The sequence below is a fragment of the Erpetoichthys calabaricus genome, chromosome 16 (genome assembly GCF_900747795.2).
Source record: "Erpetoichthys calabaricus chromosome 16, fErpCal1.3, whole genome shotgun sequence".
Lineage (NCBI taxonomy): Eukaryota > Metazoa > Chordata > Cladistia > Polypteriformes > Polypteridae > Erpetoichthys > Erpetoichthys calabaricus.
This window is the reverse complement of record NC_041409.2, coordinates 74,598,505-74,624,319: the sequence shown is the minus strand read 5'-3', so window position 1 is coordinate 74,624,319 and position 25,815 is coordinate 74,598,505. Positions and strand designations below refer to the sequence as shown.

At 39.6% G+C, this 25,815-nt stretch overlaps 1 protein-coding gene across 1 annotated transcript in view; it reads left to right on the top strand.

Annotated features, from left to right (window-relative positions):
* tdrd9 (tudor domain containing 9) overlaps window positions 1-21,598 on the top strand; it is a 272,667-nt gene extending 251,069 nt beyond the window's left edge. The window contains exons 32-36 of the mRNA XM_028821874.2: window positions 491-587; window positions 2,604-2,742; window positions 6,171-6,289; window positions 20,194-20,260; window positions 20,983-21,598. Coding sequence (XP_028677707.1) covers window positions 491-587; window positions 2,604-2,742; window positions 6,171-6,289; window positions 20,194-20,260; window positions 20,983-21,081 — 521 coding nt within the window. The 3' untranslated portion in view covers window positions 21,082-21,598. The remainder of the gene's footprint in view (window positions 1-490; window positions 588-2,603; window positions 2,743-6,170; window positions 6,290-20,193; window positions 20,261-20,982) is intronic.
* Window positions 21,599-25,815: the final 4,217 nt, after the last annotated feature.

The window sequence follows — 25,815 nt, the reverse complement described above, 5'->3', positions numbered from 1 at the left end:
TAATCTGTGAACTGCACAGAGTAAAACGTTACAGTATGTTTCATTTTGAAAAGAGCAGTTTCACAGGATTTCAGTTATTGATATTTTTGCAGTGTGACAAAGCAGGTGTCTGTATTGCAACTGTCTTTCCAGTTAGAATTAATTGTTGTAAAGGTCTTGAACACGTTTTGTAAAGAAGGACATCAACACTTTTCCGAAAAATGAAATATAATGTATTTCTTATTTCTCCATTTCGGTTCACAAATCTGACATAACGTTCATTTCACTGAAGTACACTGCCATCTTTTGGTACACAAAAGTTATTTTGCTACTGATTGGTTGGTTTTCCATTTAATAAACATGATCTGATCCTCTGAAGGAATAGAATTTATTCTGTAAAAGAATAAGAGCATCCTTTTAGAAAAACAAAAAAAAAAAGTTTGACTGAAGCTACATCCTGTTTAATATGTGAACCTTAGTAAAAGTGATTTTTTTTTTTTTTTAAATAAAGGCTCACTACTCCATGTGAATGAGACAACAATGATGCCTAACATCCACGGTTTACCAGCTCTGATCTGCATGCTGTTCACACCGTTGATGGAGCTCAGGTGAATCTTTATTTGTAGTCTAGTAGTCTTTACATATGCTCCTTGGCCTGAATGAAGCTTAGGTACATTTTGGCTCTTAAAAAAGTTAATCAGGGATTTGAATAAATGCATGTCTGCAACCCTTTTCCATGATTGTTCATTTTCTTCTTTCCTGATCTGACGAATCTGCATATGGCTGGAGCATTGTTGTTTTCATGTGTATGTTCTACATTCATTCCTCACCATGTCAAGACCCTGTGGGATCAAAGGTCACATTTGACTGCTGTTATGCCAGTGTCCTACATTTAGGAGGAGGAAACAATTTTAAATCAGAAAGACAAACCATGCAGTGAGATGTTGTCCTTTTATTTTTGATGAGAAGCACATTTTGCAGTTTAGCCACAGCATAGCTTTTTGAGTAAATATAAAAAGTAATTAAAAAAATTATAAGCACATATCAAATATTATTTTACCATACTTTGATGTTCAACAGAGATTAGTGTTACTAAAGGTTTCATCCAAAATGGTATGGAAGCTTAGTGTTACTTATCTGCAAATACTTCTTTTCAAGCTTGGATGACCCTCGTATCACAAATCAACCTTCCTTCCCTTAAGTCAGACATGGTGGTCCAGTCTACTATGCTCTTGCTTATGCATAAATATTAGTTTGGATGAAAAGCAAAAATGGAAGCTATCCCAGTGTTTTCAACCTCTAAAGCTACATATTCTTTTGACAAACCAAAATGCAGTCTCACAGTTATTGTGTGGACAGGAGAAAATGCAGACTCTAATCAAGCTTCACTTTGCTTATGCTTATTATATAGCCTTTCTCTAATTGGATCCTGCTCAATACAACATCTTATTCTCCAACTAGTCACCCTTCATGGATTTAAACCATATTTAAACATAGTGGCCGGCGCAGAAGCATTAATTGCTTTCCACAGTGCCTGTTATGCTGCTTATCTGTATGCATCTAAATTGTGCTTTGTATAGTTTGAAGGATGCATACTTGCGCACAAGCAGTGACAGAATGTGAGGCTTGTGAAGAGGGTATAGCCAGCAGCTCAACCCTGCCAGGACACCCAAGAAATGGAAGGATGGAGAAAGGTATCTTCTTTAGGGCACTGCCTTCCCCAGAATGGTAGGTAGCAGCTTCCCTGAGTTGTTGTGGTATCTTGGCTTCCCACAGGGCATCATGGGATTTGGAGTTATTTTCCTCAACCCTGTTGGGTACTGTGGGTGCCACCAGGGGGCACTGCAAAGACTGAGGAGCCATATGGCATGGGATTTCCGCCTCACCTGGTATTGCTTACAAACCATGTAGGCGGAAGAGCAGAAGCACTTCCAGGGTGGCCAACATAAAAGGAACTAACTACCTCATAGAAGAGAGCTAAAGTTGGGTGGAAGGTGGACGAAGCTTGCAGGGAGGAGTGGAGGAGTCATTGACCAAGGAAAGAAGAGTCATTGTGTGCTTTATTGTTTTTGTACTTGTGGCTGTGGTGGTGGGAAACACTGGTTTGAAGAGTTTCCCACATAAAGTGTTTGTGTTTTAAACTTGCGCCCAGTATCTGTCTGTGTTAGGTTTAGGGAGCTGGAGTGCCCTTTGGTGTCCACAACACACTTAGCCCTTCTCATATTGGGGACAATTTAGAGTCACCATATAAAATAACCTGCCTGTCTTTGAAGAGTGAAACCAGAATAACAGGAAGAAAACTTACACAAACAACACCTAAAGATGGAATTGGATCCCTTGTTACTAGATTTGTAAGACCGTAGTGACTAACCAACCTCACATGACTAAACCATAAAATCTCTTGGCAAACTTACAACAACAGATTCCATATTATGTGATTGAATTGCCTTGCAAAAACATCAAGCTGGGCCACTATGTATATGAATCCCAAAAGTCAGTAAATTTGTTCCTGGGATGGTGATGAAGTTTGACAGTTTATCTTGAATTTGAAAGGAGCTGAATATAAGTGGGTTCTTTTGTTTTTTTGTTTTGTTTTGCTTTGTTTTTTTTGTTTTTTTTTACAGGACTAATATGGAGGGTACTTTATTTACGGGTGCTCTTTGTGGACTGGGGTGGAACCAGAAGAATAATGAGCCAGTCTATCCAGACCATGATATTGAAGTGGTATTTGATGTGCAATTTGATGTTTCAGATATTGCAGAGGTAAGTTTTTTTAAATTGTATTTATCACTGAGACAACCCTCCTACATGCTTTTCTGTTATTTATGTGATAATCACTGCCACTGATCTGTTGGTGATGCAACAGTAAATGCTGTATAAATTTGTAATATCACCATCGGAAAGTTTGAATATGAAAATATTTACATATAAAATAGTAAGTGGAGGTCTGGATTATTGTGATCTGTCTACCATTAGAATCTTTCCACATCCAAAAAAGATGTTGGGAGTTCATTATTTCAAAAGCAGTATTTATGTTTATTGTAAACATACAGCGGATTTATTAAGTAAAGGAAACTTGAGGTAGCTAATGATAAGAACAGAAAAATGTTTGGTCCCATTGTATAGTCTTGAGGTGTCATTTACTGGAATATTTCTATTCTCCCCTTCTCTCTCTCTCTCTCTCTCTCTCTCTCTCTCTCTCTCTCTCTCTCTCTCTCATATGGCCTTGGCCTCTTTCTGCTAATGGTGAGCCATCACTCCAAACTCTCCATGTTTCTCATCTGCATTGTTGACACAAGATTAGTGATGTCACAGTGCCAGAATTTTGTATTCAGTACCAATAACCACAGCAAAAACAGAAATCCTATTCGGGTGTTTTTTTTTTTTTATTTTATTAAAGTACCTCCATTAGTTAAGTGAACAATATTGTGCTACTTTCTGTAATACAATATAAAATATATAATTACCAACAGTAACAACAACTTTAAAATACTGGTATAACCATTAAATAGTTATCCAACTATATCATTTAAGTATTGACATTCATAAATATCAAAATACAATGCAAGACTTGAGTATACAGCAGAGGTGGGGACCCTGGCAATGCAACAACAAATGGGGTTTCTCGTCTTGAGGGATAGGGTTTAGAATGATCTATCATGAACTCCCTGATTTATTTATCTTAGAAAGTGTACATTCTAGATTTCTTTGGACTTTTTCTGTGCTGTAACTGAAAACTACTGCTTGATATTCATACTAAATATAATGATTCAAACATTGTAATATATATAGTGTTCGTGATTTCCAAAATAATTCAGGATATTTCCATTTAGACGACACACTTTTAAAGTCTAGTTTGTCTGTTAATCACTTTAAGTTTGCAACATTTGCTGTTGTAAGATTTTTTTTATATGTCCACCATTAGCTTGTTTCCTGTAAAACAGCCTTTTGTTTTGCTGTTTTCAAGGTTTCTTGCGTGAATGATCAGACTTTATTTCTTATGCCTGTGTACAAATCCAGAATTTTAAAATTACTTTGGTGGCTGTTCCCTGGATTCAAAAAAATGTATAACTGTGAGACATAATTATATTCTTCAACATACTGTTCAAATACATGTCAAGCTTTCACTTACGGGTTATACTAATGGACTGTAGTTTGCCTACAAATGCCAAATAAATGACAGAAATTCTATATTTGCAGATTCGTATTTAGCAATAAAGTATGCTGTTTTATTTGTCCTGCTAACTTTGTGTTTCAGTGATTACACTTCTGTTAGCATACAGCACATGTCACATTAATAGAGAGGGATCCCTTGTCCTTTGAAGCATTGAAACACTAAAAAAAGTTATTTTGGCATTAACAAATGGAGTAACTTATGCCATCGCTAATTAACCCCCACCCATGAGAAAGAGAGAGAGGCCAGCATAATAAAACTTTAATAGTAGGATAAATAATTAAATATGGAAATATACAATTAAAAAGGGAAGAGAATCTGCTGCCTCAATTTAAATGCTCATTCTAAAATGTTATTGGTTAGATCCTGCCAGGTTTTGAACAAGTTTTGTACAGATCCTCTAAGTGAGAATTAGATTTTTTTCCAATTTCAGATAATATATAACATTAGTTATCTAGTGACGTAAGATAGGTGAATTACGATTCTTCCAGTTAAGCAAGATAAGTCTACGTGCCAGTAGTGAAGTAAAGTCAATTGCAGTTTTTGTCCTTCTCCATTTTAAACTCATCTGGAAGTACACCAAACACAACCGTTAGTGGATTAGGAGGGATTGTGACTTCAAAGCTGTCTGAAAGGTATTTAAAGATTTTGGTCCAAAATGATGTTAACTTAGTGCAAATCCAAAACATATGGCCCAATGAGGCTGGAACTTGATTGCAAACCGACCCAGTTGTTAATCGCAATGTGCTTCTGGGGCTTCCTCCTGAACTGACAGCAGCGGCAAGCAGCAGTTGCCACACACAGAACACATTTAATTTATAATATTCTAGCTCTCTGCATATTTTGATCCTTTGATTTATAGTAATCATTTTCATGATGAAATGCATCAAAGTATGTATATTACATTTTACAGATAAATCATTAATGTAATTTAAATTATGAGTGCTGTTAATAATTACACGTGTGGTCACAGTGGCGGAGAGGTAGTGCTGCTGCCTCACAATTGGGAATTGCGTCCCTGGTGTTCCCTGCCTGGAGTTTACATGTTTTCCTAGTGGATTTCCACATTGTGCTCCTGTTTCCTTCCAAGGACGCAAAGGTTTGGGAATTTCGCTGAAAAGACACTGGTGTATGTGTGTGCTTGTATTCACCTTGCAATGAGTTGATGCCCCGTCCAGGGATTGTTTCTGTCTCGTGCCCGATGCTTGCTGGAATGGACACATCCCTGGATTGATGGATTTAATCATTAAACATGGAGTATGTGAATTTCCCCTTGGGATAAATAAAAGTATCTATCTATCTTATCTATCTATCTTATCTATCTATCATCCTTTTCAGAGATATTGTGGCAAGGTGTCCTTGGAATTTAATAGATGTTTCAGGCAATTCATAACACAGGGAAGCCAAATGTTTTCTCACCGTGATGATATCTCGCACTGCCACCTGGTGAAATCTTCCAGATTTACGTAAAGTATGTGTGCAAGTATAAACAGTACAACACTTGCATAGCAGTAGCATCCGCTGGAGCATGCGCCGAGTTGTGTGAAGTATAAACTTGGCCTTATTCCTTTTTGATTTGTATTTGTTTACTTCTGTATAGTGCCATTAAGAATAGCACTACCATTTCTAGCGTGGATGTTTCTCTGTCTTTTAGACAAATCTCAATCCGCTCCACTGTTTCATGCACCTTTTGATGCAACTAGCACTCCATCATCCCCTTCGCAACCTGGTTACCCCTTATAACCCTTTAGGTCAATAGAAGTTAAACAGCTCAATGATGGGTTTTTAAATAGCCTTTAGTGCTTCATTCATAGTGTTTTAAAGCAACAAATGTTTTGCTATATTATAATATGTAATAATTGTATCCCATCCAGAGATCTCTAAATTTTTCAATTATCCAACTCAATATTCTTTTGTTGCAATTGTGTACACATCATTTTGTTTTCTTCCTACTTTCTATGTGCTTGGAGAAATGGTGATTTAGTGGTATATAATGATGAATCCTCTTTTGTCATAGATTAACCATTTACGCTGTGCAATCAACAAGTTTGTTTGTGATGGTCCGAATGGCCTTTTACACATGGGGCCTCAAAGGATCTCTCATCTTCAGGAAACAACACGCACTGCACTGATCAAGTAAGACTGATTGGATAACAACTGAGTTTCTGAAACTGCAGAATGAACAAAGATGTAATTACAGTGCCTTATACACATTTTGTTACTTGTATGTTGCCCCCAGAAGGAAAATGTAAAAATGGGATTTTAGGAATTTTTGCAGTTATTAAAAGATCAGTGTGGATGGATAAAAAACAAATATCACATGCACACGAGTATTCAGAACCTTTACCAAGCTTTGTTGAAGCGCCTTTGGCAGAAATTATGGCCTGGGATCTTGTTGAGTATGGTGCAACAAGCTTTGCACAACTAGATTTGGGGAATTTTTTCTGCCATTCTTCTCTCCATATTCTTTCAGGCACTGAAAGGTTTGATGGAGACTTTAAGTGAACAGCTATATTCTGCTCTGTTGTGGTTCAAACCTGGGCTGTGTTTGGTCCACTCAAGATCAGATTTAACCCTGAGTATGGAGTATGATTGCTTTCAAAAATAACCTCATAATAATTTAAGTCATTTACATTTCACACGTGTCAATTTTGCTTCTGCTTTTGAAAGTTATGCTTGCTTCTGAAAATTATGAGTACAATTCTCAAGCATGAGTAAACTGTCAAAAATACGTCATTGGATGCACGAGGCATTCTCTATCAAAGAAGAAGCAATCGATGTTTGTTACTACGCTTGTGCCACAAAGGTAGAACGATGGAGTTTATTTTTAATAATAATAATAATACATTTTATTTATTTGTAGGCGCCTTTCTAAACACTCAAAAGACACCGAACAATAGATAAAACACAGATTATAAACAAAACTAAAATACAAAAATTAAAATCAGACAGAGCAATTGTAATCAAAGAGACAAAGCAGTCTTAAACAATTGAGTTTTAAGTTTAGATTTGAAGAGTGAAAATGATTCAATATTTCTAAGCTCAGATGGTAGTGAGTTCCAGAGCTGGGGAGCAGAGCAACAGAATGCTCTGCTCCCCATAGTAGTAAGATGGACGGTCAGACAGATATGGAGGGGCAAGGTTGTAGATAGCCTTAAAAGTTAACAGAAGAATTTTGAATTGAATGCGGAACTTAACTGGAAGCCAGTGAAGCTGCTGCAAAATGGGAGTGATATGGTGAATAGAGGGGGTTCTAGTAATGATGTGGGCAGCTGAATTCTGGACCAGTTGAAGCTTATAAAGAGATTTGTGAGAAAGACCAAAGAAAAGGGAATTGCAATAATCCAGACGAGAAGTGACAAGGCTGTGAACAAGGATAACGGTGGTGTGGGGAGTGAGGGAGGGGTGAATACGATTAATGTTACGCAAGTGGAAATATGCAGACCGGGAGATGTTATTGATGTGGGACTGAAAGGATAAAGTACTGTCAAGGATGACACCCAGACTCTTAACCTTAAGGGGAGACAGCAATTATCAATAACAAATGAAAAATTATCAGTTTTGGATAATATTGATTTTGTACCAATGAGGAGAACCTCAGTTTTGTCACTATTAAGAGAATTTGAAGAAACCCAGGATTTGATTTCTGCTATGCAATCAATAAGCGAGGAGGGTGGAAAGGAAACAGTAGGTTTGCTAGTGAGAGAGCTGGGTGTCATCAGCATAACAGTGGAAGCTAATGTTATATTTACGAAAGATATTTCCAAAGGGAAGGAGGTAAATAATGAAAAGGAGGGGCCCCAGGACAGAGCCCTAGGGCACATCTGAAGTAACAGCGGTGGGTTGGGATGTGAAAGTTTTAAGCTGAACAAACTGAGTGCAGTCTGAACCAGTTTAATGGAGTGTGGGTAATGCCAATCGAAGATAATCTATTGAGAAGAGTAGCGTGACGAATAGTGTCAAAGGCTGCACTGAAATCAAGGAGGATGAGAATAGTAATTAAACCAGAATCACCTGCCATAATTGTTAGTAATTTTTATAAATGCCATTTCTGTACTGTGGAGGAGATGAAAACCAGACTGGAGCTGTTCATACAGATTATTTTGAAATAAATGAGAATGAAGTTGAATAACCACCATTTTTTCAAGAATTTTGGAAATAAAGGGTAGATTAGAAATAGGACGAAAATACTGAAAGTAGTCGGATCGACACCAGGTTTTTTCAGTATTGGGGTTATTGCAGCAGTTTTAAAAGATGAAGGAACAGTACCAGTAGTGAGAGAAGAATGGATTATAGCAGAAATAAGAGGGACCAGAGAGGGGAGGCAGGCTTTGACCAGAACTGTAGGGAGGGGGTCCAGTTGACAGGTTGGATGGCTTAGACTTACAGACAAGATCTGAGATTTCTGAGAAAGTAGGAAGCTAAAATGAGGAAAATGAGTGAGTTGGTGGATGAAATTCAAATTAAGTACTGGAGGAATCCGTACTCTGGATTTTTTCATTAAAAAGGACATAAGGGAATTGCAAAAATCAGTTGAGTAAAAGTGAGAAGGTAAAGAATCCGGGGGTTGTGTGATATTAAGTAGTGAAAACAATGACTTGGTGTTGCCTTCATTGGAAGAAATAATGTGAGTATAATAGTTAGATTTAGTTTGGGCAATACAGTCCTTGTAATCAAGTATATGGTTTTTGTACATCTCTTTGTGAACAGAGAGTCCAGTTTTTTTTATACAACCGTTCAAGTTGCCGGCCTTTGGCTGTTCAGGCGTGAACCAGGGAGCAGAAAAGGAGAAAGAAACAGATCTAGTTTTTAATGGAGCGAGAGAGTTAAGAATACCATTAAGTCCAGTGTTATAGTGTGAGACCAGTTCTTCAGGAGTGGATAATTTATTAATGTCCATAAGGGAATCAATACTAGAGGAAAGAGAGTCTAAGTTAATATTCTTAATATTACGGAAAGACACGAGACGGTAAAGCTTAGTATTGGAAAGTGCAAGTTTAACATTGAAGGAAATAAGAAAATGATCAGTTATGGGGAGTTCATCTGCAGTACAGTCAAGCGGGGTAACTCCAGAACAGCAAATCAAGTCCAAGATATGTCCTTTGGAATGAGTGGGAACATCAGAATGCTGCTAGAATCCAAAACTCTCAAGGTAGGATGTAAAGTCTCTAGCAATAGGGACATTGATATTATCCATATGTATGGGCGGCACGGTGGCGCAGTGGTAACGCTGCTGCCTCGCAGTTAGGAGACCCGGGTTCGCTTCCCGGGTCCTCCCTGCGTGGAGTTTGCATGTTCTCCTCCGGGCGCTCTGGTTTCCTCCCACAGTCCAAAGACATGCAGGTTAGGTGGATTGGCGATTCTAAATTGGCCCTAGTGTGTGCTTGGTGTGTGGGTATGTTTGTGTGTGTCCTGCGGTGGGTTGGCACCCTGCCCGGGATTGGTTCCTGTGTTGGCTGGGATTGGCTCCAGCAGACCCCCGTGACCCTATGTTCGGATTCAGCGGGTTGGAAAATGGATGGATGGATGGATATTGAAATCCCCAGAAGTATCATGTTTGATGAAACAGCAGATAAAAGTCGCTCAGAAAGTCATTATTTGATTTTGGAGGCCATTAAACAGTTGCAATATTAGTAGGAATAGGTCCTGTTAATTGACACACAAGAGATTCAGATGAACTGAAGGCAGGAACAGACAATGGCAGGACTTTCCACTTCTCAAGATACATTAACGCAAGACCTCCTCCCCGGCCAGAGCCATGGGGTTGAGAGATGTAAACAAACCCTGGGGGAGTGTATTCGTTAAGTTGGGGAAAGGTCATGAGGTTGTTGCCATGTCTTGGTTAGACAGAAAAACTCAAACTTACGATCAGTGAGGAGATCGTGGATGAGAGGCCCCTTGCTCGTAAGTGAGCGGACGTTCAACAGACCGAAGTTGACAATGGCGTTATCGCATTTATCAACGGTGTTAGACGATCAGGCTAGACTGGCTAACACACTGTGGTCAACGACTCTGCCTAAGTTACATGGAAGACGTTGAGAACTGGACCAGATGGAGTTTATTATTTTCGAACTGTCAGCTTGGATACTCCGGCGGAACCCGCTGTGGATGCATCTCCGACAGGGGAGGAATATGATGTCCGGGTGGAGATACAGTCCAGTCAGCGGAAGCTCGGACAGGTGGAAGCACAGTCGGAGGAGCTCAATAGCTGAGTACTGAAGCAGACCTGTTGCAGGTTGGATAGCGAGCGACAGGAGGGACCAAACAAACACGAACCAAATAAATATCCTACCGGTCCACATGTTAAGCGAAGACCCAGACAATTCAGATGTCTGGAGAACAAAGCCAGGTAGGTTTTAAAGTGGGGATAGGCTGAAAAATAGTCCATACATAGCCACATCACCAGTCGAGCTAGAAATCTTTTGTGATGTAACTGGAGGTCTCGGGACCATAGTTTTCCCTAGCAGCATTTAGTGAATGCCCGTGTGCAATCAGCCCAGGCTGTGGCACTAATCCATCACTGTGGTGCTCCATTGGACCCACTATTTACTTTACCTGCGAGTCTTCAGGTTGTCTGGTGTAAAGACCACAGAGATATGGGTAGAACATGACCATTTCATGTGAGCCTGAAGTTATTCGCTTCCAGCCAGTTTCTTACTTATACAACTTGTGCAATGCAGTTACTTACTCAATGTTAAGAGCCAGTCAGAATATTTTACAGCATAAAAAGATATTTACGTGCGTCACTAAAGTGGGCCCTTTATTTGAAAAAAATACGTAGGATACAAAGGAGTTGTAGTTGGGCCACATAAGTGTTGTTGTTTATAGTGTTTGCACCCAGTCGCGTCTCATCACAGAACTCCGTTTAAACTATGTATGTGTTTGTTTAAATGTCATCCCCGTAATGAGAAACGGGGAAGGATGTTGCGGGGAGGCAGCGTCCCCTGGAAACGTCAGAACCGGAGTTTTGCCAGTTACATCCAGCACGTTATTATTTAATCAGTAAGGAGGGAAAGGAGAGGAGAGAGAGAGAGAGAGAGAAGAAGATTCACCTAACAAACCACAGATCGTCATTTTTCTGCCTTTATTCACATCGCGCCTTCTTCCCAGTTTGCTTCTGATTCAGCCGGATTTACTACAATGCATTTATCGCCAGATACCCCGGGGTTGGACATTGTTCTCCACCATCACCTAGGAAGCACGGTGAGATCATTCTGTATTCATTTGGGAGAACCAAACATAAACATTTTTGAACAGTTATAAGTAATTTGGACAAGTTATTTACCTGGACTCATTTTCACGTTCATTAACATTTCAGTAATCATTCATTGGCATTATTTGTGTTGTGTGTTTGTTATACGTGTGCAGGGGCAAGGAAGGTCTTGTTATTGTATATATGGTGTTTTCACTTTGCTGGTATGGCAGAGGAATATATGTAGATATTTTTTATGTCAGGGATTTGTATTATTGTGTTTGTCATTGTGTTATGTAATCTATTACTGCAGTTGATTTACATATCTGATATTTTTGCTTGTGTTTAACTGTCGATTTGGGGGGGGGGGGGATTATTTGTCAGAGGTACAGCTTGGTATAAGTAGGTTCTCCTCAGTAATTTATCCAGGCCACGGGTCCTGGTAGTGTGGCTGCCAGCTGGGTAAGAGGTCGGCCGTTACATAAGTGGTGCCCTCTCTGAGGAGAACCTTATACCAAGGCGTACCTCTGACAAATATTTCCCCCCACACAGAAACGATAGGTGTCATCCGTTTTCTTCACAAGAACTACAGGGGACGCCCAGGAGGAAAAAGATCTGGGCTCAGAATTCATTGGTTCTACGCAGCAGTGAGGAGTGAAGCAAGAACCTCGGCGGCAGCCCCTGTGGAGGAACCGCTCAAAGAGGGAAGTCCAGTACTGAAGAAATGGGCCGAGGTGTTACCCACAAGATCCACACCTTGGACGAAATTGCAGTAAGGCACCGAGCCTACCACGTTTCCACTGAAGAAGGGCATAATTAAAGAACACCTGGATCGAATACTCGCTAAGGGAATAATCGAGCCATCTTCCTCCTTCTGGGTGTCCCCTGTAGTCCTTGTGAAGAAAACGGATGACACCCGTCGTTTCTTTGTGGACTACAGGGGGGTGTAACAGGAAGACGTGCCTGGACACATATCCCATGCCCCTGGTTCATGAGATTTTATAGGCAAGATCTGCTTTGTTTATATCAACAACGTCATTGTTTACTACCCTTCTATTAAACAACATCTCCAGGACTTGGACACCATCTTCCAATGATTCCATGAAGCGCACCTCACGCTGAACACAAAAAAATGTACCTTCCTTCAACCCCACATCCACTTCCTTGGGCACATTCTTTCATCGGAGGGGATCACTGTAGTCCCCGAGAAGACCTTGGACATCCGGGACTACTCCACACCCACGGATTTGAAATCGCTACGTTTTCTTGGGTTAGTGGGGTGGTATCACAAGTTCATCCCCATGATGGCTGATATTGCGACTCCCTTGAATTACTTAAAAAAGATGTCCCATGGGAGTGGACAGAGGAGTGCCAGGACGTGGTCAAGCAACTTGAGATCCATTTTCAAAAGCCAACCGTTCTGGCCCATCCAGATCCACAGCTCACCTTCCAGGTACAGACCAATGCCAGCAACCTGGGGCTTGGCGCCGTGCTCACTTAAAAAGTCAACCAGGCAGAACATGTCCTCGCGTATGCCTCTTGAGCATTGCACGGTGCTGAGCTGAATTATTTGACGGCTGAAAAGGAATGTTTGACCGTCGTGTGGGCTGTGGAAAAATGAAGACACTATCTGGAGGGGGTTGAGTTTGAAGTGTACACGGACCATCACGCTCTGACCTGGGTGTTTAACCACCCGAAGACCTCATCCCATCTAACCAGGTGGGTACTCCGCTTACAAAACTTTACTTTCAAGGTGACCTATCGGAAGGGCTGTGGCAATATCTTGCTTGATGCTCTGTTAAGGGCGTCAGAACCACCGGGGATGGTGTGTTTGGCAGAGGCAAAGAAGAATGTCTTCCCTCTGCCAAAAAGCCTGCAAGACCTGGCTCAGGCACAAGCCACCAGTCTGTTCTGCCAAAACATCAGGGAGTGACTGGAGCAGCACCGCACTGACCGGGTACACTTCATGGACCTCCAGGGGGTTCTGTACAAGACCACTTCATCTTCCCTTGGGGGTCTACAACACCAACTAGTGGTCCCGGATGGGCTCATCCCCGACTTCCTGAATTATCATGACAGCCCTTTAAGTGTTCACCTTGGAAGGACGAAAACTCTGTTGAAGATCTTGGGGGTGGCGTGGTGGCCGATTGTCCCGAAAGACGTTTGCCACCACGTGAAGAAGTGCTTAACCTGCCAGAAGATCAAAAACCTACCTGGGAAACCGGCAGGATTTCTACAATCCACGATCGCTGATGGACCGGGGGGAGACTTTGGGAGTCAACCTGATGGGGCCATTTCCTGTTACCAGCTCTAGGCGAAGACCGTCCTGATGGTGGTAATTGATTATTTTTCGAAGTGGGTACAGCTGTTTGCATTAACGGACACCAGGACCAACAAAATATGCTCCACCCTGAAGAACGAAATATTCACCCGATTGGGGGGTGCCGAAAAACATTGTTTTTAGACTGGTGTCCGCAGTTCATGAGCTCTGTATTGGATGAACTTTATACAGCCTGGGAAGTGAAGAAAAGCCTGACATGACAGAGTGAGTGAACTGGACCCTGAAGAACATGATAGCCTCCTATATGGGGGAATGCCATCAGGATTGGGATAAATGGCTCTCTGAGCTCCGAACACCGCGGTGCATGAAGCCACAGGTAACGCCTGCTTTGGTTTTGCTGGGCAAACAGCTGAAGGGCCCACTTGACCTACTCCTTCCCAGAGCCCCTAGTCCAGAAACCAACATCTACAGTAATCTATTTAAGTTTGAGGAATTGCAGCGGAGAATCCAACAGAGGTTGGTGAGTTCGACATCCAGACACGCCAAGTTATATAATGCCCAGCATAAGGAGGCTCACTTTCAGCTGGGTGGTTTGGTCTGGATTAGAGCTTACTTTCTCTCGGATGCCTGCAAAAGGTTTAAGGTTCACTGCCAAGTTAGCTCCTAAATGGTTAGGTCCAGCCCAAATCATTTCGCAAACGGGTCCCGTCAATTTCCAGGTTCAGAGGAGTATCGGCACTAATACCAAGCTAGATACTATTCATGTGGCCAATCTCAAGCCGTACTTCGGCCCTCCCTTGTCCATAGTTTTGGGTTAGGAATGTAGCGGGACTACATAGTAATAGTATATTCTGTGGGTATGCCGAGTGTGTGTTGTTTTCGTTGTTCCCTTTACTGTCTGTTATGTGTACGTCAGAGAATGTAGTCCCTGTAAGTGCTGAGGGGACGGATGATGGAGAAAGACCACTGCCCTAGGACGGAAATCACCTTTACACAACAGTTGCATCTGGGACATTTTACATTTAAAAAAGAGGAGTGAGAGGCGGAAATAGAGAGGAAAAGAAAAGAAGACAATTTATCCAACCATCTACAAACTCATTACTGGTATTCATTGCTTTTTTCCACTGCCTGCTTTTTCATCTACTGATCATTCATCATGACAGCCAGAGCCGAGAAACCCCGCGGTTGAAGTCATTCCAACCGTTGCCAGGACGTTTACTGTGAGGTTGTGTTGTTGTCAGGAAGAAGCACCGTAACACCACAACCAGTTTCTATACCGCCAGACTTTATTTTGGGACATATTGTTTCACCACATTTTCAACTGCCGTGTTTTTCAGATCTATGTTTATATTTGTGTTGTGTACTTTTGTTAATTGTTTGGGAGCAAGGGAGGGTTTATTGTAAATATTTGTGTATATATATATTAGCCACTGGTGTTTTGGGGATAAGAGGTAATTTGCGCACACATATACATATTTATTTATTATTGAATGTTTTTCTGTCTTTCATTTTACAATATATCTGTGTTTAATTTGACATATCCGTTTACTGTCTCTGGTTACTTCATTGTGTCAGAAAAATAAGACATCTTGTAAGGAGTACGGCTTGATATTAGAGCAAGAAACCTCAGGTATTCCAAGTTGTAGTCTGGGTAGTGTAGTGGCCAGTCTGGGTAAGGGGTTGGCCGTTACAGAGTTACATCAAATTGGACCAACTTATTTTTCAAAGTTTTGCGACAAGACAGGTGCCTTTGTTAAATGGCCTTTCAATTTTGCAAACTCAATGATGAACTTGGCACACTGTCATATCTAACGAGTAAGATGTACTCTTGTATTTATTGGGCACAGTAAAGTGTTAGGTGATGTTGGGCAGCCCTCATTTTCACAGATTTTTGACAAAACAGATGCCTTTGCTATATATGAATTGAGTACATGGGTCAAATTGACAGGCAAAGTTGGCACATTCCTATATCTAGTGAATAGAATTAGATGTTTAATGGGCACTACAGAGGGTTAGATTGCTTTGGGCTACACTAGTTTTGAGAAAAGAAAGGTGCCTTTGTTAAATTGCAGTTGAACTTTGGGTACATGGGTCAAATGGACTGGCAAATTTGTCATGTTCGGAATATGAATAAACAGATTTCAATGTGTTGTTCAACTGGCATTATACAGGGTTGTATGCCATTGACCCACTCTAGTTTTCACAGAAAAGTGGATACCTTTGTTAAAGTGCAGTTGAGTTTTGCTTTCCCAGTGCGGTTACATGGGTCGGACTGACTGGCAAACTTGTCAATGAAGGAAATTAACTGTGATGTTTAATGGGCACTGTAAAAGGTTAAATGGTGTTGGACCACTCTAGTTGTCTCAGTTTTAAGAAAATGCAGATGTCTTTGTTAACTTGCAGTTGAATTTTGCACACACCAATGTGAGTACCTGGTTCAAATTTTGAATGACTAGGATTAACTTTGATGTTTAACAGGCACTGTAGATAGTTGTGCAGCATTTTGCCACCCTTATTTTCATAGATTTGTGACAAGATTCCTTTTTTATGTTGCAGTTGAGATTTACCTGGCCCAAAGTGAGTTCATGGGACAAATTGGCTGGCAAACACATCCAATAAATATGTTTCACTGTTATGCTGAATTGCCATTGTAAAGTGTTAAATGGCACTGGACTGCCCTAATTCTAATCAGCTTTGTGACCAGAGGATGCCTTTTTAAAATAAATTTCAGTTGAGTTTTACTTATCCCCAGATCGTCACATGGGTCACACTGACTGGCAAAGTTGGCACATTGTAATCTGATGAATGAGATTTGTGATATTTAAATGTCACAGAAAAAAGAGCTTTATGCTTCCTGGGATAGGCATAGGCTCCAGCTTCCCTGTGACTGTGCTCAGGATAAAGTGGGTTTAGAAATGGATGCATGGATAAATAACTCAAATAAATAAAATGAAAATAAATAAAAGTATTGTGAAATGTCACACTAAATAAATAATAACCACATGAAATGCAGGTATAAATAATTAACTGGGTCACGAAATATGCCTTTTGTTCCTTTATGTCGGTTAGTCATTTTCAAACCTGCTTAGTCCTGAACAGGGTCACAGGAGTCTGCCGGAGCCTATCCTAGCCTGCACAGGGCACCAGTCCATCACATGGCGAACATACATACACACGTAATTTAGTACATTTAGTACCGCCAAAGCACCTAACCTGCATGTCTTTGGACTGTGGGAGGAAACCCCCACAGACACATGGAGAACTTGCAAACTCCCATATTTAATTTTATTATCTATTGCCATATTTCACAGTTCTTTGGTTTACTTTGCTTATTTATTTTTGTCCTAATTATTCCTCCATTATAAGAGTGTAACATTCTCCACACTCGGTTGTTAATCTAACTCAGTGCTTCCATAGCAAAATTGTGAGTGCTAAAAAAAAAAAAAAATAACTCACTTAAAAGTAAGTAGTGCCATCACGAGGGGGCCAGCTTCAGAAGTTTATATTGTGTAAAGCACCCAATCTTTATGTCTGTTTTGTATATATTCATATCCTCCAAGATGGGGTACGAGTCATAATTTCATTCCTCTCACCTCAGCCCTATGACCAAGAGTCCTGAAATCTGAAGGATGGGAACATTCTTGCTCTCATATACACGTATAACAAACATACGGACACTCGGCTAAGTCGTTACGTAAAGTTTAAAATGCACTGCCGTCAATTACATGCTCTCACTTTGTATTAATTACATGTTGTCATTGTTTAATTAGTCTCATTGTGTTGGTTTTATTTTATTTTTTGTGTTTTTCCCTTTGGAGTTACTGAAAGGGGGCTAAGTATGAAGTATGATAGTGGTCAACAATAACTCTAGCATTCTACCTTTGTTGCATATGCGTAGTAACAAAAATCGATTGTTTCTTCCTCTATAGCAAATGTCTTGTGTGTCCAGTGACATATTTTTGTCAAGTGTAACTTTCAGAAGTGCAAACGTAGTTTGATATTTAGAAGTAAGCCCAACTTTCAGAAGTGCAAGTGTAATTAATACGTGTGAAATGTCATTTTGACTTAAATTATTATAAGTTTTTTTTGACAGCAATCTTGCTCCATACTTAAGCCACTGCTGTGTTGTCTTTGCTTTGTACTTCAGTTCATTGTCCTGTTGGAAGGTGAACCATTGGCCCAATCTGTGACCCAAAGCATTCTGCAGCAGGTTTTCATTAAGGATATCTGTTCTTCACACCATTCAGCTCTCTCTGTCATGACTAGTCTCCCAGTACGTGTTGTTGAAGGGTAGCCACAAAGCATGATGCTACCACCACCTTGCTTCAGAGTGTATTGAGTAGATGTTAAGCTTTGCCTGGCTTCTTCCACACATGAGGCTCAGAATTAAGGACACACAGTTCAGTCTTGGTTTGGTCAGGCCAGAGAATCTTATTCTTTGTGTCTTTTGTACACTCCCAAGTGGGCTTTCATGTGTTGCCTGGCCACTCTGCCATAAAGCCCAGATTAGTGGAATGTTGCAGTGATTGTTATCCATCTGGAAGTTTCTCCCATCTCAACACAGGTTCAGGAGCTCAACCAGAGTGACCATTAGTTTCTTGATCTCCTCCCTTACCAAGGCCCTTCTACTCTGATTGCTTAGTTTGGCCAGGAAGAATAATGGTTGTTCCAGTCTTCTTCCATTTAAGAATTAGAGAGGCCACTGTGATTTTGGGAACCTTCTGTGTTTTAATGCTGTAGAAATGTTTTGTAGCTTTTCCCAGATCTATGCCAGACACAATCCTGTCTCTAAGCTCAGCAGGCAATTCTATTGACCTTATGGCTTGGTTTTTGCTCTGATACACTTTGTCATCTGTGGGACCAACTATAGACAGGCGTGTGCCATTCCTAATCGGTCAAATCAGTTGAATTGACCACAGGTGGACCCCTAACAAGGTCTAAGAAACTGAGCAATACAATGGGATGTCTTAGCAAAGGGTCTGGATACTTCTGAAATTTCCTTTTATTTTTTTTAATAATTTGGAAATAGTGTTTCGCTTTGTCATTCTAGGGTATTGAACATTGCAACATAATATGTGTAAAAAGTGAAGGAGAAATTGAGCAAGTACCCAACTTATATATTAGTGAAAAACCTTCCTGACTGTTTTTTGCTATCAGATTTGGCAGTTATACCAATATGAAACTAACCTCAGAACAGTAGCTTTTGGAATCTAACAGTTAATTACTGATAAAACCAGTTTCCAAAGCACTGGTAAATGCATTTTTTAACACAGGTTTAGGCAGTTTAATTTGTTTTCCCTGCAGTATGCCTACTTTAAGAATGGATTTAAGGAGCTGTGAAAAGCACTATTCTGTCTGTTATATGTCTGCCGCAAGAGCTATCCATAGATAGCAGTTGTAATGTAAACATTGAGGATTTTTACACACATTCAGTATATTTCAGAATCATAAGAGCAATAAATTTGATATTTATCTTATAATATAAATCACGTTACACCTGCTGCCATAACAAGTATATCATCAGAATATTGAGTACAATAGGAGTCACATTTCTACTAAATCACTGCATTGTTAACACAAATGAACACTGTAATTAAATTCAGAAGATGAGAGTGCAGGCTCCCTCTAGGAGCAAGACTGTTCTCTGCAGCATCCAGGAAACACGCTGTCATTCACAGGCAAATTGCATTTCAATTATTTTAAGTCCTTTTAAATCTGTGTCTTGTTTATTGCTACTTATACTGCAACCCTTATCTTAGAGCAGGTTCATCCCTAAGTTTACTTAATGTTCAACAACTTAATTTGCAAAAACAGTCATTTTGTTCAGCTGTATTTGTGGCATTTGCACCATCAGATACATTATGCCGTTGAAGTACATTACAATAACATAAAAAGTGTGTGTCTTGTTGGGGTGGCTTCCGTGAATGTCATCAAGTTTTTGACACCATTTATGCATTCATTTTAATTATGAAATGTCAATTAATAAGCAAAAGATGCATTTTCACAGTTTACATTCGTATGAAACCTTGTCTGGTCTTTCCCTTGGTGGTTTATTTTAGTTAAGTAGAAAGGCAAGATGAAAGGCTTAAATTTCTGTGAAGCATGAAATGGCTCACACTTAGTACCTTAAGAAATATTCCTGGTCATTTCATGTTCTGTGTGATGTATTAGCAGTCTAAAATGACATGTATAATTGGTGAATTTCACAGTTAGTAATGCCATCTGAAGTAATTTTTTTTTTTTTTTTTTTTACAAGGATTCTAATAACTTCTTTTCCATTTCTCATTAAAGTAATGTTTATCTGTTTGCTCTTAAACTTGGTTAAAACTGAATGCGAATGCAGGGAATCAAAGTAAACTGGGCTACAATCTAAGACATACTGCATGTTGCACACTTGCTTTAAAGGAGAATATGTATTTTGGGGCTTTGACATTTCTCAAGCGATTTAACCACAAATCCACATTCTTCTCTGATGCATAATCGTTTTGTTTTTGTTTTTTTTTTTTTTAAAATTCTGTAACAATATTTGCATTTTTTTAATGGCTTGTTTTTTCATTTGCTTTTAAGTTTGTTTTCTAAACCCAGAAAATCTGTGATCCCTTACTATTATGAGAATCAACGTAAATGGAACGAGGTAGGGATTTCATTAAACTTTTTTGAAGGTTAATTTGTAGATCTGCTTTCCATGTTTCAGACAAATAATCGTAAACTGGATTTTTTTTTCTGTGATTCTGGCCATCTGACCTAATCATTGGACTCATCCTTAGAGACATACAGTACATTGGCATTTTATATATGGATGCTACTCTTCTAGTTGATATTTATCTGTTTTTAAGATTGTTTAGATTGATTTTTGTCTTTGTTACTTTAATATTATTACCTAATCTTGATTTTCTCTTTGATGTCTTGTAAAGCACTTTGAGCTACATTGTTTGTATGAAAATGTGCTATACAAGTAAATGTTGTTGTTGTAAAGATTATAATATAGTATATTTGATGTACACTTAGGAAGCATTGAGTCCAAAGTTGTCTTACTGGTGTCTAATATTTTATATATCAGTAATCTTTGTTCCAAGTTGAACAGAACTATCAGAAACCTTGATACAAAGTACTGTCTCAACAACCACTAAAATTTAAAAAGTAAAAATTAAATGGTGGGCTGTAAAGAACCCAACTTTCTTGAAATGCTTTTTACACATCTTTGCTTCAGATATCCTAATTTGTGCAGAAGCAGTTAGCTATATGCTTGTGTATTCAGTTTTAAAATGATGGTACAGATTGGCAGAGCTGTTATAAAGGAATAAGTGGCATCCAATGAGCAGTGCCAATTAACTAAGATTGAGTTTTGTTTGTCAGGTGGACCAGAGTATTAAGATGGTGCTTCCTCAGAAGGACATTGTTCAGAAAGGGGGAATAGTCTACCAGCTGCATCCCCTCATTCTACTGAATTCCTAGAATGGCAAAAGATAGAAGTTACACTTAATCTGTATATTGCACTTCATGTTTTCTTTAGCTTATTTTTATGTTTGAGTTTGTTTGATGTTCATTTAAAATCAAAATTAAAACAACATAAAGAATGTCTTTAAAAATGTTCAATGTTTTTGAAAATGTTTTTGATTTGAATAAATGCTATTTGCTGCATTTGATTGTATCTTACATAAAATAAGCAAATAAAAGTTTAAGATTTGTAAGCTAAAGAACAGCCTGTTCATTTATTGCCAAAGAGAATGATTATACAGTTATCTTGAAAGTGTGTTGAAACCATCAACTATATATACAACAGAGAGAGCAGGAATGAGCTACAGATAACGTTGTCTGTATTACTTGGAATCAATACCTTACCAATCTTGTTGTCATCTTGTTTGTGTGGTTTTTTTTTTTTTGTTTCCAATGGTAACTTGTCAGAATAATTGACCTCCCTATAATAATGCGTATAGGTTACTCAAGTTATGAAAGATAACATATTCATAGATCAAATAATGTCTTATGTTCTTATGGATTACAAAATCATATTATGCAGATATTTATGCAGTTCTCATGGGATGTAAGCTTCATAATCTTTAAATTCTAGACTCTCCATTTAGATGTATACTCGTAATAAGGCACGTATGAGATTTGTTGATTAATATTCCATATTGTCTAATATGTGTTTGGTTGAAGCACTGCTTAAGAATAATAATCTTGACTCCTGTCTACTTGACAACTTTAGAAGTATTTCTAACATGCCTTTTTTAAAGTAAAATTGTAGAAAATTTAGTTTTTAGCAGTTAAATGGCTGTTTAAATAAACATTCTATTCTTGATAGGTTTCAGTCAGGTTTTAGAACAAATCATTGTACAGAAACTGCACTGTTTAAAGTAGTAAATGAAACTGCTGTTACAGTGTAGCTGCACATTTAATTCAAAATGTTATAGTAAACTTCATGACATAGAAATGGAAAATGCTACCTTAACTGCAGTCTTTAAATTAGGTTATTGGTTGAGCTTTGCTTTTAAAAACACCCAATTTAATAGCACGTAAAGTTGTGAATGGCTTTGCTGTCAAATTACCCTATGAATCCTCTGTGGAGGATTCTTAAATTTCTGTGGTGAAATAAAACTAGAAGTGGAGACCTGGGGCCTCATGTATAAACGGTGCATGCGCACAAAAATGGAGCATGCGCACAAAAATGTTGCGTACGCCCGTTTCCACGCTCAAATCGCGATGTATAAAACCTAAACTTGGGGTAAAACCACACACATTTTCACGCCAGCTAAATCATTGGCATACACAAGTTCTCCGCTCGGTTTTGGAAACTGGTGGCACCCAGCGTCAAAGCAGTGCTTTTGTTCCAGTGTGGTTTCCCTTTCTTTTTTAGATCCACATCCCTGACGCGGCTTTATCATATACACTGAAATTAACCGCATATTGTTCATTAGTTTAAGGCATCTGATTGTAATTAACCCATAACAATATAATGGTCCACGGAATGGCCAAACTATTCCAAATACCATAGCTGCTTTAGCGTTGTTACTCTCACTGCACCTTCTTTTTTTTTTTTCAGCTGTTCCCGTTAGGGGTTGCTACAGCGGGTCATTTTTTTTCCATATTACTCACTGTACTACTCGGAGTATTTTTATCACTGTATCTAAATGTGGAATCACAGCTCTACCGCAGCTGATTGGAAAGAGAATTATCGGTATACAGCATCTAGCACACGCTGCCTCAGCCATGCTGCCTGTTTGATCTGCTCCCTTACGGCAAACGCTTCAGAGCCTTTCTTGTACTGACCTCACAGTTCAGAAACCATTTCATTTCAAGAACTGTAAACGCAATCAATCAGTCCATCAAGTGCCCCTTGTAGAACTGTTTGTACTTATAAGTACAGTTACCTCAGTGTAAACTTGCAATAGTTATAATATTGCACAACCTGAGCCACTTTAGCACGTATTTACATATGATGATGACATCATTGAAATGCAGCAAAATATATTTATTACATTATACAGATAGTACTAGGGTGTTGTACCGTGTTAGCCATTATGAATGTAGAGAAAAGCCAAGCAAATGACACCTTTTATTGGCTAAGTAAATTTGATTACATCTTGCCTGAAGAAGAGGCCTGTTTTGCCTCGAAAGCTTGCATATTGTAATCTTTTTAGTTAGCCAATAAAAGGTGTCATTTTGCTTGGCTTTTCTCTCCATTATACAGATAGAATGTTAACATCGTTTAAATCTATATTTTTAACACTTTTAGGGCTAATTTTTTTTTGTTTCTTTTCTCCCAGGGCTGAATATTTTTCCAAAAACTAACTTTTTTTAAAAAAAGAACACAGAGCAATTGAAATAAACAAAAAATATTTACTTTTGACAAATGCTACTGTCTTGCATGTTGTATGAGCCTGCATACTCTATGATTTCACATACATATCACATATATATTACACAGCAAAGTCCTGCAAAGTCTGATCTCGCTTAAAGCAGCCAATTTCAGTCATTGCCACATTGCACTGCTTACAATATGTGTTGCTTTGGTGCCTACTTTTCAATGGTCTGTTGCTGCACTTTCTCACATATTGTTAGTGTGTACTGTAGAGAGACAAGTCACCCGTTTGCCATTGTGCCATGCCACTGCCACCAAGTTTTCTGCCCGCATGAAAACCGTATTGTCACCTCTTTTCATCTTCAGCCTGTCTGGCTTCATCTGTGATGCCATGTGTATCCTGTTCACCCTCACTGTGCCACAAGCTCCAATTCCTCTGCTCTGTAGCTCCATGAACAATTCTGGGCATGTATAAAAATTGTCCAAATGTACACAACATGACCCAAATGTTCATAGCCCTGAAGCAGCTCCAGCACAACCTGACTTGTCAAGGGACAGTTCTCTCTTTGAAAGAAATACTTTCCTGTATATGTAATTACTTTCAGGCAGAAGCCAGTGTTTGCTTCTGCCAGTACAAAATCCTTTATGCCATACTTTGTGGGCTTGTCTGGCATATATTTGCAGAAAAAAAGGTGTCCCTTTTATTTTATCATAGATTCATGCACAGACAAATCACAGCCAGGCTGATAAAATTGTTTCTATGTTGGTTCCACAATGTCAAGCAGGGGTTGAACTTTATGCATGGCGTTATAGCCTGGCTCACCCCTTGGGATTTGCTTCTGTTTATTACAGAAGTGAATAAAACTTTGCAGCATCACGTACCTATCGTCATGCTGCATAACCTGTCCAAAGCCACCAGGGGACAAAGCACGTTTGGACCAATGCTCCCTGAAGTTATATCACCAGTTCTGTCCCATCTCTATTTGTAATGCCACAGTGCGCTTCATCTTGTCTTTTGTTGTGGGTTTCCCAAATGAGAATGCAATGCAAGCGCAGCCCGCGATTCAAAAAATTTCTCTGCCTACCTGTTTGTCTCGTCTGACAGTAGCTGAAAAGCAGCATCAGGAGAGAGCAGCCTGCAGTAGTCCAGCAGCTGGTGATCTGTTGTGTCCAACAGCAAGCCATGCTGTCTTGTGAAGTCCGGTAGCCAGTTCGGCTCCCATGGATCAATGTCTGTGTATTCCTCCCACGCGAACCTTGCTGTAGATGCATCGGCTGCGCGAATGCGCTCATCTGGCAGCGGATCAGCTGGCGTGGCATCGGCTGGTGTCCGATCAGCTGATGCCGACGTCTCACTCTCTTGTTCAATCTCCTGATCACTGTCAATAAAATCCGATTCTGAAAAATCAGAGTCCAACTCCGCGATAATGCACAAAACATTGTCTGCCGAGTGTTTTCTTTTCTGCACTCGCTTCGCTCCCTTGTGACATGTTGATGCCATCTTGCTATTGTTTACATTTCGTAACTCACGCACACGCAAGGATTAGTTGCCGAGTCAACGAGTCTAGCATTCCTCCAAGCACAGAGGGAATGCCTGTGACATGACAGTGAATTTTGTCGCCATTAACAGCTGATTGTCGCCCTCTATCCCTGGATGTTGACTTTTGTTGACATTCGCCCGCAACCCCTCCTGTCGGCTAAAGTCGACATCCGCCCTAAAAGAGTTAATAATTAAACATGTGAGGACACTGTGTCGCAGTGCTAGTGACAAGCTGGCGCCCATTCAGGGATTGTTCCTGCCTTGCGCTGTATTCTTGCTGGGGTTGGCGCGACACTGGAAGGATAGATGGATAGAATAACTAAACTTGTACTACGAAGATATTTCAATGTTCCTTAAGTTTTGAAGAATCGTTTAGCCATCTGTAAGCTTAGAATGACATCTGTTGCAGAGATGATTGTGTGGCGATTGGGTACTGGAGAAAGAAAAGGAAGGATAGGAGTAGGAGGTTAGTACATTTGAAAGAGACAGTACTGCTGCAATAAATTATTTCATTGAAGGTAGCGCATGGTGCAACAGGCATCTTGTGTGAGGCAGGAACAATCTCTTGACGAGGCGCCAGCTCGTCACTATCACTGCACCACCGTGTTCCCATGTTTAATAACATGCTTTAATTCCTATCATCATGAAAATATCAAGTGTACATCTCAGTATTTAAATTATTCAGAGAGTTGAAATATCAAGAATGTAATGGATGCTGTGTCCTGTCGGAGGAAGAGAAAGCCCGTTTAAGAAGCACGTAGTGATTCACACACATGGAGCACATAGAAGAACACATACAAAACAAAGCATTTAACGTGCTACTTCAGTTACGATGGTATTTGAGAAA